This window comes from Apostichopus japonicus, chromosome 6, assembly GCF_037975245.1.
Source record: "Apostichopus japonicus isolate 1M-3 chromosome 6, ASM3797524v1, whole genome shotgun sequence".
Taxonomy (NCBI): domain Eukaryota; kingdom Metazoa; phylum Echinodermata; class Holothuroidea; order Aspidochirotida; family Stichopodidae; genus Apostichopus; species Apostichopus japonicus.
Genome location: NC_092566.1, coordinates 6,989,682 through 7,005,318, shown reverse-complemented (window position 1 = coordinate 7,005,318; position 15,637 = coordinate 6,989,682). Strand labels below are relative to the sequence as shown.

Sequence of the window (15,637 nt, the reverse complement as noted above, 5' to 3'; positions counted from 1 at the left end):
CCCGGTGTGTAGTGCACAGTACACTGAAAAAATAAACTAGTCAATATTGCCACGGACTAACGTTAAATTAGTCTGTAACGTTAGTCAATGCACACGGACTAGCAAAAATCTTCGTTTCATCGCTGCTTCTTAGTTAGTTTACACTGACTAAGAAAAATATAATCGCAGCTTAGTCGGTGGCGACGGACTAAGGTATTTTAACCCATGGACTAAGAACGATACGGACACCCGATTTACGCCATAATCGTAGCTTAGTCGGTGTCGACAGACTAATGTATTTTAACCCAATTCGATTCACTTCAATTTGGAAACCGAGAGGCAACGGCGGCTTGCTGGGCTTGGCATAGTTTCATACGATCACTCTAAGCAACTTTCAACCGTAAATCACCCAAGAAGGTCTTTAGAAGAATGGAGGTATTAACTGCATCATCGGCCTACCTGTTATTCCTTTAATTTGAAGGTAAAATTAAAGTTAATTGTTAGGCCACTGGCACTAGTACTGTATTATGGTTAGTGTAACGCTACCGTTGTCACGTTGGCGTTTCGCAATACACAAGTGCAATGACAGTGAGTAGCCTATAGGCTTCTACTGGGTACTGCAGTGCATTCTCAACACTAAAGTGTGCATCCTAAACACCAATTAACAATGTGTTATGTGTGTATTGGGCTAGATTGAACAGTGGCACATAATCTTCTTATTTATTCCCAAACAAATGCTGGAACTATAAGGCTCAATAGTTTATTTGAAGTCTACACTCATTTTGTAAAGATTTCCTGTAATTTCCCATGTGAATCTAAATGGGTAGGCTTTGTGATATTGAATAAGCAAGGCTAGACCTTCATACGTACAGTCACAGTAGGCTGAACAAATTATGTTGGCTAGTCAACGGTATTATATGTTGCGAGCAGTCAGGATGCACGCTTCAGTTCTATTTAACCTTTTCATTTATCATTTTTTAGTATTTAATTTCCGGTCACGCCCAGGAAACAATTGCGACATTCCTTCACGGTCGACTTGCTTACTGTAAGAAGTATTAACCGTTTTTTCTCAGGAAAGCTTGATAGTCTGAAGTTATTATAACATGTGCTTTTAGTATACTGCCAAAAGAGTAAGTTGTTGTATTTGCATTGATATTTTATGTAGAAGTAACGGAAAATTTAGTATGTTTAGTTTGGTCTAATTGCACGTTTTTTTTTTCTGTCCAATGTAGTGCAGGGTTCACTTGCGCGAATTCAAATTATTCTGTTTATGTATATGTATATGCATCGATTCTTAGATTATGATGTTTTTTTGACATTTATTTGTAATTCAAGCATATCTGTTTAGTAGCAAAGTTTAAAGGTTAAGATTAATTAGTTTTCTCTTTTTGATCCTAGATTGAATGAAACTCATAGGCGTAAATAATAGATCAGATGATACAGTTTAACGCAGTTGCTAAAACTCTGGGTATTCTCTAGTCTTCGCCGGTCCATTATATACTTTAGTACTACTAGTAAGACTATATCAAAACAACCGAAGACAAACTTAGTGTAACAAAGTACTGATTCTCCTCTAGCCTAGGTCTAAACAGGCTTGTTATGTGAGCAAGCAAAATAACAACTAAAAACGATTAGGCCTATAAATAAGCTGGCTCAGTGCATTTCTGTTTCTAAAATTTTATATTTTTAAAGATCATAAAAACAAACAAATATTTAGCCCATGTTTTATTATCTCTGTATTCTGGGCATTTGATTCTGGTTGCAATGGTGATGACACTCTCGTTCAAATTTTCAGCTTTATACAGTCTGCTTCAAACTTTGGGATTGTTTTTTGAGACTATAGTGGAAGCAAATCTCACATAACTTTGTGGTGACAACTTTATTTATTTTTTTTTTCAAATGATGAATACTTTGCTGTTTCTTTCTTCCAGCAGGAATTGAAAAGCCAAATATCTAAGTCAAGGGTGAGCTTTCCTGTGATGTACGACACCAGTGTGGAGGCAACAACAGAAGAGGAGAACTGTGTTATATATGGCTTAAAGACATGTTTTAAGATGATATATTGGTACCCTTCGCAGAACAAAAGAGTTTATCCAAGAGTCCAAAAAGCAAAGGAACAAGTACCATAGAGAAAAAAAATGGAAGAGTGAGTTTAACTATTGTACCCAACTGTTAAATGATATTTAAGATACTTTTCATAACCTGTTTTAAAAAAAAACCAGTCTAGTATATCATTTACGTGCAAGCTTCATAGGTTTGGTCAAATTTTCACTGATCTGTAGAGCGGGAGTCCAGAGGGTTTGGTTAGCTGGGAAGGTAACCAATTGCCTGGTACATCACAATGTTCACAATGCATTCCTGTATATGAAACCTGATGACTGGCAAACCGACTGTGGTGGATGTGGCTGGGAGAGCAATTTTAAAGTCACCTAATAGCTAACCTAGAGCAGCTTTCATGGTAACCACATCAAAGTAAGAACAATGTGTCAGGTATGGCCCCAAGAGCAACAAATGGCCATTGCCAGTAATTATTGGTGGTGGGGTACCCCTGCCAGTGATCTATAATTGACCCCTCACGGCTGACCTAGGTCAGCTCATGAGTTAACCACTTGAAACCTACTGGAAAATGTTGGTTAGGACTTCAGATACAAGGGATGGGCATTGCCAGTAATTTTTATTGGTGGGGTACCCCTGCTAGTAGACCCCCAATATGCCCATCCCCTCATTGACCTAGGTGAGCTCATGATTTGACCAGTTGAAACCTACAGGAAAATGATAGGTATCACTTCATATGTAAGGATGGGCATTTCCAGTATTTTATATTGGTGGGCCACCACTGCCAGAGTCCGCCCATCCCTTACATATAGAATCCTGTCAATAATTTTCCAGTAGTTTTCAACTGGTTAAATCATGAGCTGACCTAGATCAATGAGGGGGGGGGGGGCTTTTTGGGGGTCTACTGGCAGGGGTACCCCACAAATATAAATTACTGGAAATGCCCATCCCTTACATATATATAGAGTCCTGCCAATCATTTTACAGTAGTTTTCAACTGGTTACCTCATGAGCTAATCTAGGTCAATGGGGGATGGGCATTTTGGGGGTCTACTGACAGGGTTACCCCACCAATGTAAATGACTGGAAATGCCCATCCCTTACATATGAAGTGATACCTATCATTTTCCAGTAATTTTTCAACTGGTTATCTCATGAGCTGACCTAAGTCAATGAGGGAATGGGCATTTTGGGGGTCTACTGGCAGGGGTACCCCCCCCAATATAAATTACTGGAAATTCCCATCCCTTACATATGAAGTGATACCATTTTCCAGTAGTTTTCAACTGGTTACATCATGAGCTCATCTAGGTCAATGGGGGATGGGCATTTTGGGGGTCTACTGGCAGGGGTACCCCACCAATAAAAATTACTGGCAATGCCCATCAGTTGTATCTGAAGCCCTAACCAACATTTTCCAGTAGGTTTCAAGTGGTTACCTCATGAGCTGACCTAGGTCAGCCTTGAGGGGTCAATTATAGATCACTGGCAGGGGTACCCCACCACCAATAATTACTGGCAATGGCCATTTGTTGTTCTTGGGGCCATACCTGACATATTGTACTTACTTTGATGTGTTACCATGAAAACTGATCTAGGTTAGCTATCAGGTGACTTTAAAATTGCTCTCCCAGCCACACCCACCACAGTCGGTTTGCCAGTCGTCTGGTTTCATATACAGGAATGCACTGTGAACATTGTGATGTACAAGGCGATTGGTTACCTTCCCAGCTAACCAAACCCTCTGGGATCCCGGTCTATTGGGATCATTATTAACATGATTAACATAATTATTAAGCTTTGAGAAATAACTTGGTGTTATGCTGTGCAAAGCTAATAATTATTTGGTAAAGCTGCTATTCCTGGCTTATAATTTGAGGGACCTAGATTTAAATGTATACCTCCCAATATGTTATAAAATTTTAATGTAAATTTGTATGTTTATGATAATGTGAGTTATCATGTGCTATATCTGTATCTGTGCTTACACGTATATCATATTTTCTGTTCACAGGTCAATAATGGTGCAGATTTTGGCTTCCTGAAGACAAGTGGGAGGCCATTTGTAGTTAAGAGAAACACTCTTTGTTCGTGAAGACTTAACTGGTGTCGATTTGGGGTACCACTTTAAAACGAAAGTCATGAGGAACCCTTGCCCAAGACTCAACTTTGCATTATTGTGCAGTGCTATACTTTTGCGATTCATGTTTGATCCATTAACTTGTCTTAACTTTGTTGGAAAAAAAATCAGATTTTCAGATTTTATTTACAGTGATTTCTTCTCTATCTGTCGAAAGTCAGCCTTTTGTAGACATCAGAAGTTTTATCAGATATAAATACTGCCAACGTACACATTATTTGTGTTTCTTCTGCTCTCTTTTCTTTCAGTGATACTAGTCAGTGAAACTAGTCGGGTTTAATTCTTTCAGTGAATCTAGTCAGTGCAACTAGTCATTCGATACCGACTAAGAAAGGTTAGTCGGGAGAGGCACCATCCTGACTAATGTAAAACCTGCTATAAACTAGTCGGTGGCTCATATAAATTAGTCGGTAAAGACCGACTAATGTCACCAACTAATGTAACTGACTAATAAACATTTACCGACTAAAAAATTGTTGATCGACTAAGCTGACGGACTAAGATGACCGACTAAGAAATCCAACTGACTAAGGAATAAATTAGTCGGTATAGCAACTGACTAAGGCTATGTTAGTCGGGAGAGGCACCAGATGGACTAACGTTTTGTTAGTCGGTGAACCAATTTAAGTTTTCAGTGTATAACACGATGTGTATCAACCAGTTGTGTAGTCCAAAGTTACTGGTTGTGTAGTCCCAAAGTAACACGGTGTTTAGTCCGCAGTAAAACGTTATGAAGTCCAAAGTAACCCGTTATGTGGTCCAAAATAAGTGGGTGTGCAATTCACAAAACCAGGATTAAAGTCTCAAAAGAATTGATTTGGTTGTCCTTCTGTAGGCTTAATGAAACTGTGTGTAGTCCCAAAGTAACACAGTGTTTAGTCTCAAGTAATACAGTGTGTAGTTCTTAGTAACTCGGGAGAAAACTCCATATTGATGGTAAAGAAGGTTTTACTGTAGAAAAGTAGGGCAAATATATTCAATATTGACATATCCATTCGATTTAAAAAGTCGTCGAGGGAGGGATGGGGCTGGGAGCACAAATGGAACGATTTTCCACTCGAAATATTATAACAGTTTCTCACGTTTTAACCAGCTGTTTTATTAATGTGACTTAAGTTGCGTTTAGTATTTCTCCCTTAGTATTATAAATCACTTCTCCCACTTAATCCTATTTACAGTATCGTACCCAATATTGGTGACCAGATGCCTTTGCACCTAGCGATGCTAACAAAAGTTACCCATTTTTTTGGGGAAAAGTGTGAATAACGTTGCTTTTTCAAACAAGTTTGTTTGCCTATTTGGCCTAAGTTGTGGAGCTAATTTTGGTACATCCTCTCACTAGGAGGAGTATCTCCTTCATCAGTATATATCCCTTCATTTGGGTGTATATCTTAATTCGAAGTTGAACTCAAATCGCTTCTTATAAGCAAAATATCTTAAACTTTATACCTTCTCCTTCTATAGTAACATTCAAGGTGATTTCCATTGACACGGATGATGGTAGTTGAATTGTCACGTGATATATCAGATGATCGAAGTCGCATTTCATCCATAACGTGGTATCGTTAATAAAGAATACCCCGGTCATGTGATCAAATGCTATTAATCCAGCTGGGACATTACTTTCCGTACGTAGAGAAATGACGTTAACCGGTGTAGCAACAGACAACTGTTGTACCTGCAGTAGAAAAGTGAACATATAGACACATAAACACATACAATAGGTACATATATACATATAGTGCAGCTGGAGGTGAGGTGGGGGTGGGGGTGAGATTCTCAACTTCGTTTGTTACAACCTTCAACAAATATTAATCATGCTATCGTTACTCAATTTTGAAATTTACATTTCTTCACTTCTTCCACGTAAAGTGATGGAATCCGAAACCTTGGAACGGCATGGTCAACCCTGACTAGCATGAAGCGTATACAGTATATTCCCAAATTTGCTATGAAGCAATATTCACCTGTAGTTATTACTCAGGCTTTTTTTTAACAACTGCTTGACCCTCCTGATGATCCTACTTTGGGGGGGGGAGGGGGCGAGAGGGGTTGGGGTACCAAAAATTGTATAGTACCTAAGTTTATAACATTTATATGTGCGATACAACCTAAACAGTTGAAAGTTCTTCAATGTTGCTTCATAATTATGCACTATAGCATGTAGCACCATTTTGCATATATAATTACGCTCCATTTTAGCCAAATTTATCAAAATAACACTCCCCAGGATGACATAACGTCCACCCTAACCATCAACTGGAAGTGAAAGGGACACCTCCCCCCCCCTCCCATACCCTCCCTGGTGAGATAACATCTTAGCCCCCTAGTACAAAAGTGACGGTTGCGACCCTGCCTACGTTCTGTTTTAATTTCACTTAATGCGAATTCACTCTTTGAAAGTGTTAAGGTCACTCACGCTTTAGAGAAGTAAGTTTCATTCTAAACAAAGAGTGACTTTGTGGCAATTTAGTTTATTGCTTTATAGTAAATAGTAGTGTCTCTCTAAAAAAGACTTGTTTTCTAAGAGTCACATTGATGAGAAGATTGAATTCACTCATTGAAAGAGTGAACACTGCATGTGAACACTCTCAAAGAGTGATTTCTCACTCTTTTGGAATTAAAATTCAGACAAATTGGAGAAGTGCTGAAAATATTTACGTTTCGAGTGACGTGGCAATTTTAGCGAATGTTGTTGCGAGTTTAAAAAGGGTGTGAAGACTCGCGCAAAAAGAAACGTCTAATGCCGTTAATCCAACCTTGTTTCGAATGAGGTGTAACAGAAGTGTTAGACACCACCATCGATCCCAGAAAATACACACACACCGCTTGCTACCATCGGTAATTAGACACTAGTGTACAGTCAGTACATACAGCTGCGGTCAATACCCACAGCACAGTGTGTAAACGATACAGCGATGGACATCTCAGGTCCAGCTAAGGATAACAAGGTATCACGTTTCATTACTGTCTGCATTTTGTAGCGACACGAACAAAACTTCACTTGCAAGCAACGTTAACTTTTTAAAGATGGCGGCACGCTGTTTGGGGCGAGTCTTCAATGCCTTTAAGCAATAAACGGCCTAGCATGTAAATCACCTTGTATAGTACAGAAGCGTTTCGATGGACCAGAGACGTATGTTGTTTATGTGTAGTACGGGAATCGTTATTTGCTGGTGTTAAAGTTGGGACATCATCACAGAGAAAGGATACGAGAGCGAATTCCATCATGTCATAACCATCAACTGAATACGAACAGTGAATTAAAACTGCAGGACGCCCTCTATTACTATCGACTGTACACGTGTGATCTACAACTCGGTCATTTGAGACGTTCATATGCATCATTCCGGTAGAGTTGTCAAGTAACACAACACCGTCCTCGAACACTACATGAGAAAAAAAGGGGGAAGCCTTTTAGTCTATTTGGCAAGACATATATCTTGCTTGTTAGGAACACAGCAATTAAACTACAGTACCATTGCAGTGGACTTCCCAACATACATTACCTTTATATTGATCTAACTAGGCAGGCGTGGATCCATTGTGTACAGACACCTCACCTCCCCTACCCCCCCCCCCTCCCTTGGCAACCCATATTAAAAATAGTAGAGGAGGAATTAGCACAGCCATGCGTGCTGACCTAATTAATATCCGAAATATGCACCAAAGTGCACAATGTCAGGTCTAACATGCAATTGGGGCGAATCCACATGAACTTCTAGAGGATTTAGACCCTCGCCACCCTCGCCACCCTCGTCACCCTTGCCATCTCCCCCCCCCCCACCCCTCCCCACTGGTAGAAAGTGTATTTACAACACAAAACGTCCAGGTGTACAGTATATTAATATGTAACCCGCATATATAAAATTCTAAACAGTTAAAATGCCATCAACATTGTTCCAAATGTGGTAAAATATAGCAGTATTTTGCATGCAATGACCCTAATTCAGAAATGAAATATCTTGTACCTTTCCATTGATTACCTTACATGAAAGGAGAAGAAAAGAAAAATAAAGAACACACATAACATTGAATATCACTTAAAGCTGAAATCGTCCTTCCCACACAACTGAGTAAATGTTTGACTGAGAGATGTCTATGTGAACTTAGGTAACCTACTTCTTATAATATTAAGCACCCTTATCATGTCTGTTTACAAAAATGTCGATAACAAAAACAAATTTGGAGAGTTCAGGTCTAGTCCAAAGGTATTGCTTTTAACACCAGCTGTATAATGAGTAGATAACAAACAGTCTGCTGATGAGTGGTAATTTGTCACGCTCACAATCGATGTCATTAACCTATAGCGGCAATGTGACCTTAACAAGACCGAGAGCAGCGTCCTTTTGTAATCAGTTAGTACCAACTTCAACCCCAACCCATACCCCCGTTAACCCCTCCCCACCTCCACTTACCCCATCAACATAGAAATGCACATAGAAATTCCATGTTAGTTGATTTTCGGGTTACTTCATGCATTCATGCATGCATGCACTCAGCGCGTTTGCTATTTCTGTCCTCGGAGGTGAAAAGTATTCATGGCTCTTAGTATCCTCCCCTACCCTCTCCCTCCCCCACACTCTTCCTCCCCTACTCCCCTCCCCTGCCCTGCCCTACCTCTACCTCACCTCCCCTCTCTCCTCTCCCCTCCCTCTCTCCCCTCCCTCTAGCTCCCTGCCCCTTTATGTGTAAAAGTAAGTTGGCCTGACGTTTCGATCCTAGCAGGATCTTCTTCAAAGGCTAAATGACAAGTAACAGTAACAGAAGGGACAAAAACACGCACAGAATACAGGCAGGTTAATGAGCATGGTGAACACAAACATTTAGGTAGAAAACTACGTTATTGCACGCATCGAATGCATTCACTCAATGTTATTGTTCAAATAGGCTTATCAATGAATTTTCGAACCGTCAATCAGTATACTCTGGCTATAGGCAGAAGAAGACTTTTTGACGGAAATTTTGCCAGAAAATGTTTTGGCATCTCTTGCAATTCTCAGGATGGTTATGCTTATAGTTGCATAAATGGTTTGCAATGCTCCTTTAATGCAATATTGAAGATGACGTCAACACCTCACCCTGTAATTGTACACTTACGTTGACACCTTTTCATTAATTTGTCTGAAACATTCCATCTGAGTTATAAATGCGTTCATCAAGGCCACAAAAATCTCCTATATATTTCTTGATATATGTGTTGATATAATATTATGCAATGCTGACCGATAAACTGATCAACGGTCTGAATGCTATAGACTAGGTCATCCAGCCACTTTGGTAATAAAGCCTACAATGCTTAAAGTGTTGTGTTGTGTTTGTTTGTTTGTTTAATTAATTAATTAATTAATTAACAGTGTTATAAAGTAGTAAAGTAATATAACATATCCAAATTATAGATGTCTGCATGAAGCCATATACTTGAACAAGCAGTTTTGTGTTGCGTTGTTGTGACACTGTATATCCTTACGAGCAATCTATGTATTGGTAACACACAATCGGATACGCCTCATTGCAGCCTTGTAGGTACCCGGGTGTGTGCTATTTACGTATTCTGACTTTGTTCCCTGTTATTTCTATACCGGCCATGATAGACTTGTAATCTTACCACGAGACAAGGTTCGAGTCAAGTGCACACTCAAGTGCAAACAAGTACTCGTGTTTGCACGTAGAACCTTATAGCTCTATACTCGTACTCAAACGGAAGTGCTACTTGTGCTCGTTCTGATAATGGTGCACCGTTATCGAAATATATATATATATATATATATATATATATATATATATATATAAATATATATATATAAATTTATATATATATATATATATATATATATATATATATATATATATATATATATGTTGTTACAACCGCTTTAGTGAGCTTTTAACTGCTACATCCAACACCGAAAAATGTGTGTCCCTCAAATTTAATGTTTAGTATAACATTTATTATAGTTATGCATTTGCTATCTTTAACAACCTATTACCGCCGAATCATGCCATCGTATTCCACTGTGTTATCAGTAGATTTAGGTAACATTCCTTAACTTTGCTCGGAACATGCTACCGCCGGTGTGGCAGTGTAGAATATCCTCCTTGGGTATTTTATCCGGGAGATGTTCTAAACTAGTGTAAAACCTCCCAAAATGCAGGGAGATCGAAAAACTAGTGTAGAATATCCCCATTAGTCAACTTAAACTGTATACATATATGATTGGTTTATTAGTAACGTTATCGTGAATCCATTTGTTCCAGTATGTATGTATGTACGTATGTATGGAACTCGCGAAGAAGCCTCATTATCTTATCAAAGCCGCAAGCTGACCGGAGTCAGTCTCTTAGATTCATTTTTAACGTCCATGATTATGAATTGTCAATTATCAACAACTCTGAAACTGGAGTCTGGACGACATACATTAATCTTGGAGTGACTAGAACTCTGGACCTTATAGTATACAAGAAAGTGTAGAAGAAACAGATGCCTCAAGAATTTACTGACAGTGCCAAGACGTTGGAATACGCACACATCACTATACACATTTTAGGACCACACGTCTCCTGTTTCCAAGCTGATCCTCTTTACGGTACAAGATGTAATTAATGAAATCTATAAGTATTGAGACTTGTCAGGAACTATATATATCATTGGTGACATTTCTCTGTTCGCATATACTTCATGCTGTTGGAGGTTCTATACTAGGATGAAACACCTCTCAGAGGTGCTACACTATAGCTTAAAATATCCTGGGATAAAATATACACAGGGAAGAGGCTTTTGGTACACTGAATGTGAAAATTACAACTTTTATGCCAATTTGACAAAGTTAAGTTAAAGCAGTGCTCATGACGTATCATAACGAAAAAAATATCATAAAATCAGTTGACATGGTCGATTATAGAATGAGAAACTTTGCTTTTTTTTGTTGTTTAAGACCAAAGACTGCATAGTTGTGGCGTGTCCTGACATACTTATTTTGTATAAACCAATCTCAATCCCGACTAAGCTAAACAAAAGGAATCCCTATACTATATCGGTCCTGTGATTCATTTAGAACTAAACCAAAAGACCAAGAAAAAAATGCATCTATTTAATTGGTGTCCCCAGCAAGTGATAACATTCCTTCTTTTCAAGATTTGCCCTTAGAAAAAGAAACTTGCAGGCTAAACAAAAATTCATGAATTAAACTTAGCGACAAATTATGCATGAAATGAAATGAAAGTTGCGCCGGGAGCTTCGTGGAACTTAACAAACAATGAAAAACTGTTGGTGGGTTTCTATAAAGGATATATTCTTTTGTTTTGTTTTTTGCACCTTTGGTTATTTCTAGTCGCCGATTGTAAAGTTCAGTCGAGTTTTCTTGTAGTAGTAAAAAGAGTTGCTCCTTCAGTCCCTGCCCTGGGTGTCCGACTCGTCTGACCTCCATATCAAGTTCACGGAAGCATCGAGGATGTAAGTTCAATTTTATTTTAAATTTAAACCTCTGCTTCGTCTGTCTTCCTCCGTCATTTAGAGAGCATCCGTCTGTGAAGACCGTCGTGCCATTAGTAGTCAAATCGAATGATACGATTTCTGTAAATTAAGTTTTAAAAAAAAATTAGGCAAATCATGAAAATTTGAATTTTAAAAGTAGCAATGATAAAAAAAAGGAAAAACGTAGTAGTTTCTCTTCCGTCGAAGTAAGACATGATTGAATTTATGTAATTTATTATTGGTCATTTTTATTTTTCACTTCATTATTTTGGGTTGTTTACTACAGAATTAATATGACAAAGTGTACGTTTTCTTTTCATGTTCGTAATTGTAGCAAACTACTCTCACAGAGTGAAGAAAGTTTACATTATAGTTATTAGAAACATTGTGACATCTCCATACATTTGTTCGCGCAGAGGTGGGTAATCCTGGTGTACCCACTAAGTATTACATACTATCTATTGGGGCGAATAGATGACTGTTTAAGCATACGTCATATGATTATTCAACTCAAATAACTGACCAATCGGCATAACATTCACTAGAATTCAATTTAGAATGAGATTACCAAATGATTTATTCCTTGGAAGCCTCTTGAGTATAAATTCCCTGGTCGTTTCGTTGAATTCTATGAGATTTGAAACAGCTGCGAGGTCTGTGTCATTTGATAATGCATTCAGAAGGCTAGGCTCATGGATCACGGTAATGTTGTACGATAGGCACTCTAGATGTTGAACTTCCAGCTGATGTAGTGGAATATTTGAAGGCATGATCTCAGGTACTAATGCAACAAATTCTCTAATCGAGGAGGATCCTGTCCAATTTCCTATATAGGAAGAAATTTGAAAAAAATACCTTTACTACCACAGTATGATATGCATTCACTTTTTTTGTTCATCAAATTACAGTATTATTTAATTTATTCATTCATTTGCGTGTGTTCGGTTAATTTGAGATCAAATGACGAGCATTATGCGTTCACAGTACCACACGTTGTACTTGTCACTTCTGGTCGATCATGCAATATCATATATGCTGATATTTTCCAAGAAACTCAAACACTGGAATTATTCGCGACAAAAGGCGAAGCGAATTCAAAAGTTGTGCTTTTTTATCAATATAGTTCGATTGTTATAATCCATTCACAAAATGAAACGTAGGGACGATGTCATTGCTCTTCAACATGGCAACAAAAACCTCCACCCCTCCCCCACCCCACCCCTTTTCCCTCTCTCAACTCCTCAGTTATGTCCTTCATAAAAAAAGAAAAGGGGTGTGGTCCTGACATCGTTGACAAATGTATGCTATATATTTGGTCTTAACGCAAGATTTTTACTTATGACTAGTTATTTGTGTGGGAGGGGGGGGTGAAGGGTGGGGGAAGGAGGGTGAAGTGTAAACTTGCATGCCTGGATCAGCGCCTGCGATTAAAGGAATCATGAAATTTTGATTGTGATGACCCTGGTATAATTAACTGCCGATCATCCATATGATTAGTCGAAGTTTGGTATATGTAGCTCGCTCTTGATTTTCAAGTTGTTGTTGCATAGGATGCAAATGAATCCAGTCAAATTGCCACATAAACCAGCTCTCCCCCTTAATGGATTAATACATGTAACGCAACTTTCCGTTGATTGATTAGTCATTTTTACCTGCAAAGGTGTCTACTATGTGAACATTAAATGTTATATATTTTCCCCCTTTTACTTACATATATAGTTGCCAGTAATAAAATATAAATGTTCTAAGAAATGACACAAATCTAAGACTTTTAGAGTTTTAGGCTACTCTGATGACCGTTAAAAGATAGGGCCATGTTAAGTTTAATTCCACCATTATCACTTTATTGTGATGGAACCGAAGAAGCTAACTATAAGAGGGTTTTGTTTTAGAGGAAAGTTCACGTTATGTTAAATGAGTAAGTTGTAAACCCGAGTTAAAATCATCCTAATCTTTGACAAACAGACGGCATTACATACTTGCATTTTTCTTATCTCTTTACTAACACTGACCACAGAAACAACGGAAAATTGCCACAAAAAGCAAAACCATTATCTAATGTCAAAATCCTACAATGTACGTTGTACACTTTAACTTAGCCTTTAAACACAGCAAAGTACTCAATGCTAAAAGTAGAACGTAGGCTTCTACGAAACCATACGTTTTACTGTACTAATTGTTATCCTATCATATCTAAGCGACTGCACATTAACAACAGCAACTCCTGTTTGTTGCTTTGCATTCACAAGATACGCCATATTATAGTCAAACACAATAAGTCAGCAAGTGGTGATAACCTATTATTGTAGAGTATAGGCTTTCACGATATCATATGTTTCACTGTACTATAATTGCTATCCTATCATATATAGATAGTTGGAAAGCATTAGCGTAAACAACAGTAACTCCTATACGTGCAAAAGAAAAAAAGCCGTTTATACAAAGAAAGAGTTGAAGTGTTCAATCCAATAAACAACTTCAGCAAAGCATATCCCCACGTTTAGACTAAAACGTCTCTTGTTAAATAAATGTTAACCTCTTCACTTTCCAACGTTTCTGTTTGTGTTCGATTTCTTATTAAAAGGTGGATTCACTTGTAAATTTCTGCTTTTGGAGAGGTTAATTATTGTTCAAACATTGCGTGAAGAGTCAACGATCAATTGAGGTTTGTTAAAAAAAAATGGTCGAACATATTTACACACACAAAGTCGTTGTAAATAATAATGAGCTAGGAAGTATTTCAAACCATTTTGTAACACTGTGCGAGAATTTAACAAAGAATTTTGTAGTAATAATTTAGTAAACAAATTTATTGCAAACATTGTAAACATTTAGGAGTGTTAGCTCAGTTGTTAACGCCGGTGCCTTTCAATCATAAGGTCCCCAGTTCGAGCCACTCCAAGAATAATGTATGTCGTCCAGTTACAGAGTTGTTGACAATTCATAATCATGGACGTTAAATATGAATGTAAGAGACTGACTTCAGTCGGCTTGCGGCTTTGATAAGCCAGTGAGGCTTCTTCGCGAGTTCCTGCTTGCAGAAGGTTCTAAAATACATACAAACATACATGTGTTAACATGTGTTAACGCATTGATACGATATGTATTTACGTAATTTGTACCCCTCCCTCCTCCACAACATGTTTCATTTTGTGTGTTTTGGGGGAAGTTTGTCTTCAATGAAAGGTAATCAAGACATTAAACAATAGTATCTTTCTTAATTTCCGAATGTAGCAAGCATGTATATCATAGTTGTAATTATACAGTATAGTAATACATGCAATCAAAACCAGTACCTCAGCTTGTTGTAAAACTTCGCTATTTTTTACAAATTCCTGTTTTACAACCAGTGAATACAATTTTTAACAACACTATCCCAATAGAAATGTATTTTCGTATGTTAATTAGAAATTGCCAAGCGAGGTTGAAAACATTAGTTGACGATCACTGCGATCATAATTAAAGTCCATGGAAGTACTACGTTAGGCGATAACCTAGGATGTTTTTATATACATTTGACACTGAACGTACAGCATACATACAAATCATAGCAAGCATGTATTATATAGTTGAAATGATAGAGTATATAGTTATACATACAATCAAAACCAGTACCTCAGCTCATGTAGTGGTATTTTCTTATATGAAATTGTGGATTTGTTTTATTGTTCAGTTCTAAACTTTGATTTTCAGTTATATGGATCAATTATATCCAATAAGAATACGACAAAATAACAGAAATATAGATTAAAATAATATTGTTATTTCTAAAATTTTAGTATTATGCTATATAAATTTTCATAGCAAACCAAAACCGTAAGCCGGTCTTTTTTGTTCATGCCTTACATTAATTTCCAAATTTTATCTAGTAATTGGAAGACAGACAACTATTTTGTTTGATGACGTCATCGATTTGATTATTTTTAGATGAAATCTTGAAGTCATGTCAGTGTCTGATTCGTAGGCCTATATTGTCAACTTTTAAATTT

At 37.7% G+C, this 15,637-nt stretch overlaps 1 protein-coding gene and 1 long non-coding RNA gene across 3 annotated transcripts in view; one reads left to right on the top strand and one right to left on the bottom strand.

Moving 5' to 3' along the window:
- LOC139969268 (proto-oncogene tyrosine-protein kinase receptor Ret-like) overlaps positions 1–11,598 on the bottom strand; it is a 45,322-nt gene extending 33,724 nt beyond the window's left edge. The window contains exons 1-3 of the mRNA XM_071974183.1: positions 11,490–11,598; positions 7,274–7,563; positions 5,624–5,852 (exon numbers count right to left, since the gene is read on the bottom strand). Of these exons, the coding sequence (XP_071830284.1) occupies positions 5,624–5,852; positions 7,274–7,522 (478 nt within the window). The 5' untranslated portion in view covers positions 7,523–7,563; positions 11,490–11,598. The remainder of the gene's footprint in view (positions 1–5,623; positions 5,853–7,273; positions 7,564–11,489) is intronic.
- LOC139968842 (uncharacterized) lies at positions 22–4,812 on the top strand. 2 transcript variants are annotated; one of them, XR_011793554.1, is made up of 3 exons: positions 22–1,109; positions 1,914–2,125; positions 4,049–4,812. It is a non-coding gene; the product is annotated as an uncharacterized lncRNA (long non-coding RNA). The 2 variants fall into 2 exon arrangements; XR_011793553.1 differs by having other exon boundaries at positions 1,911–2,125.
- Positions 11,599–15,637: the final 4,039 nt, after the last annotated feature.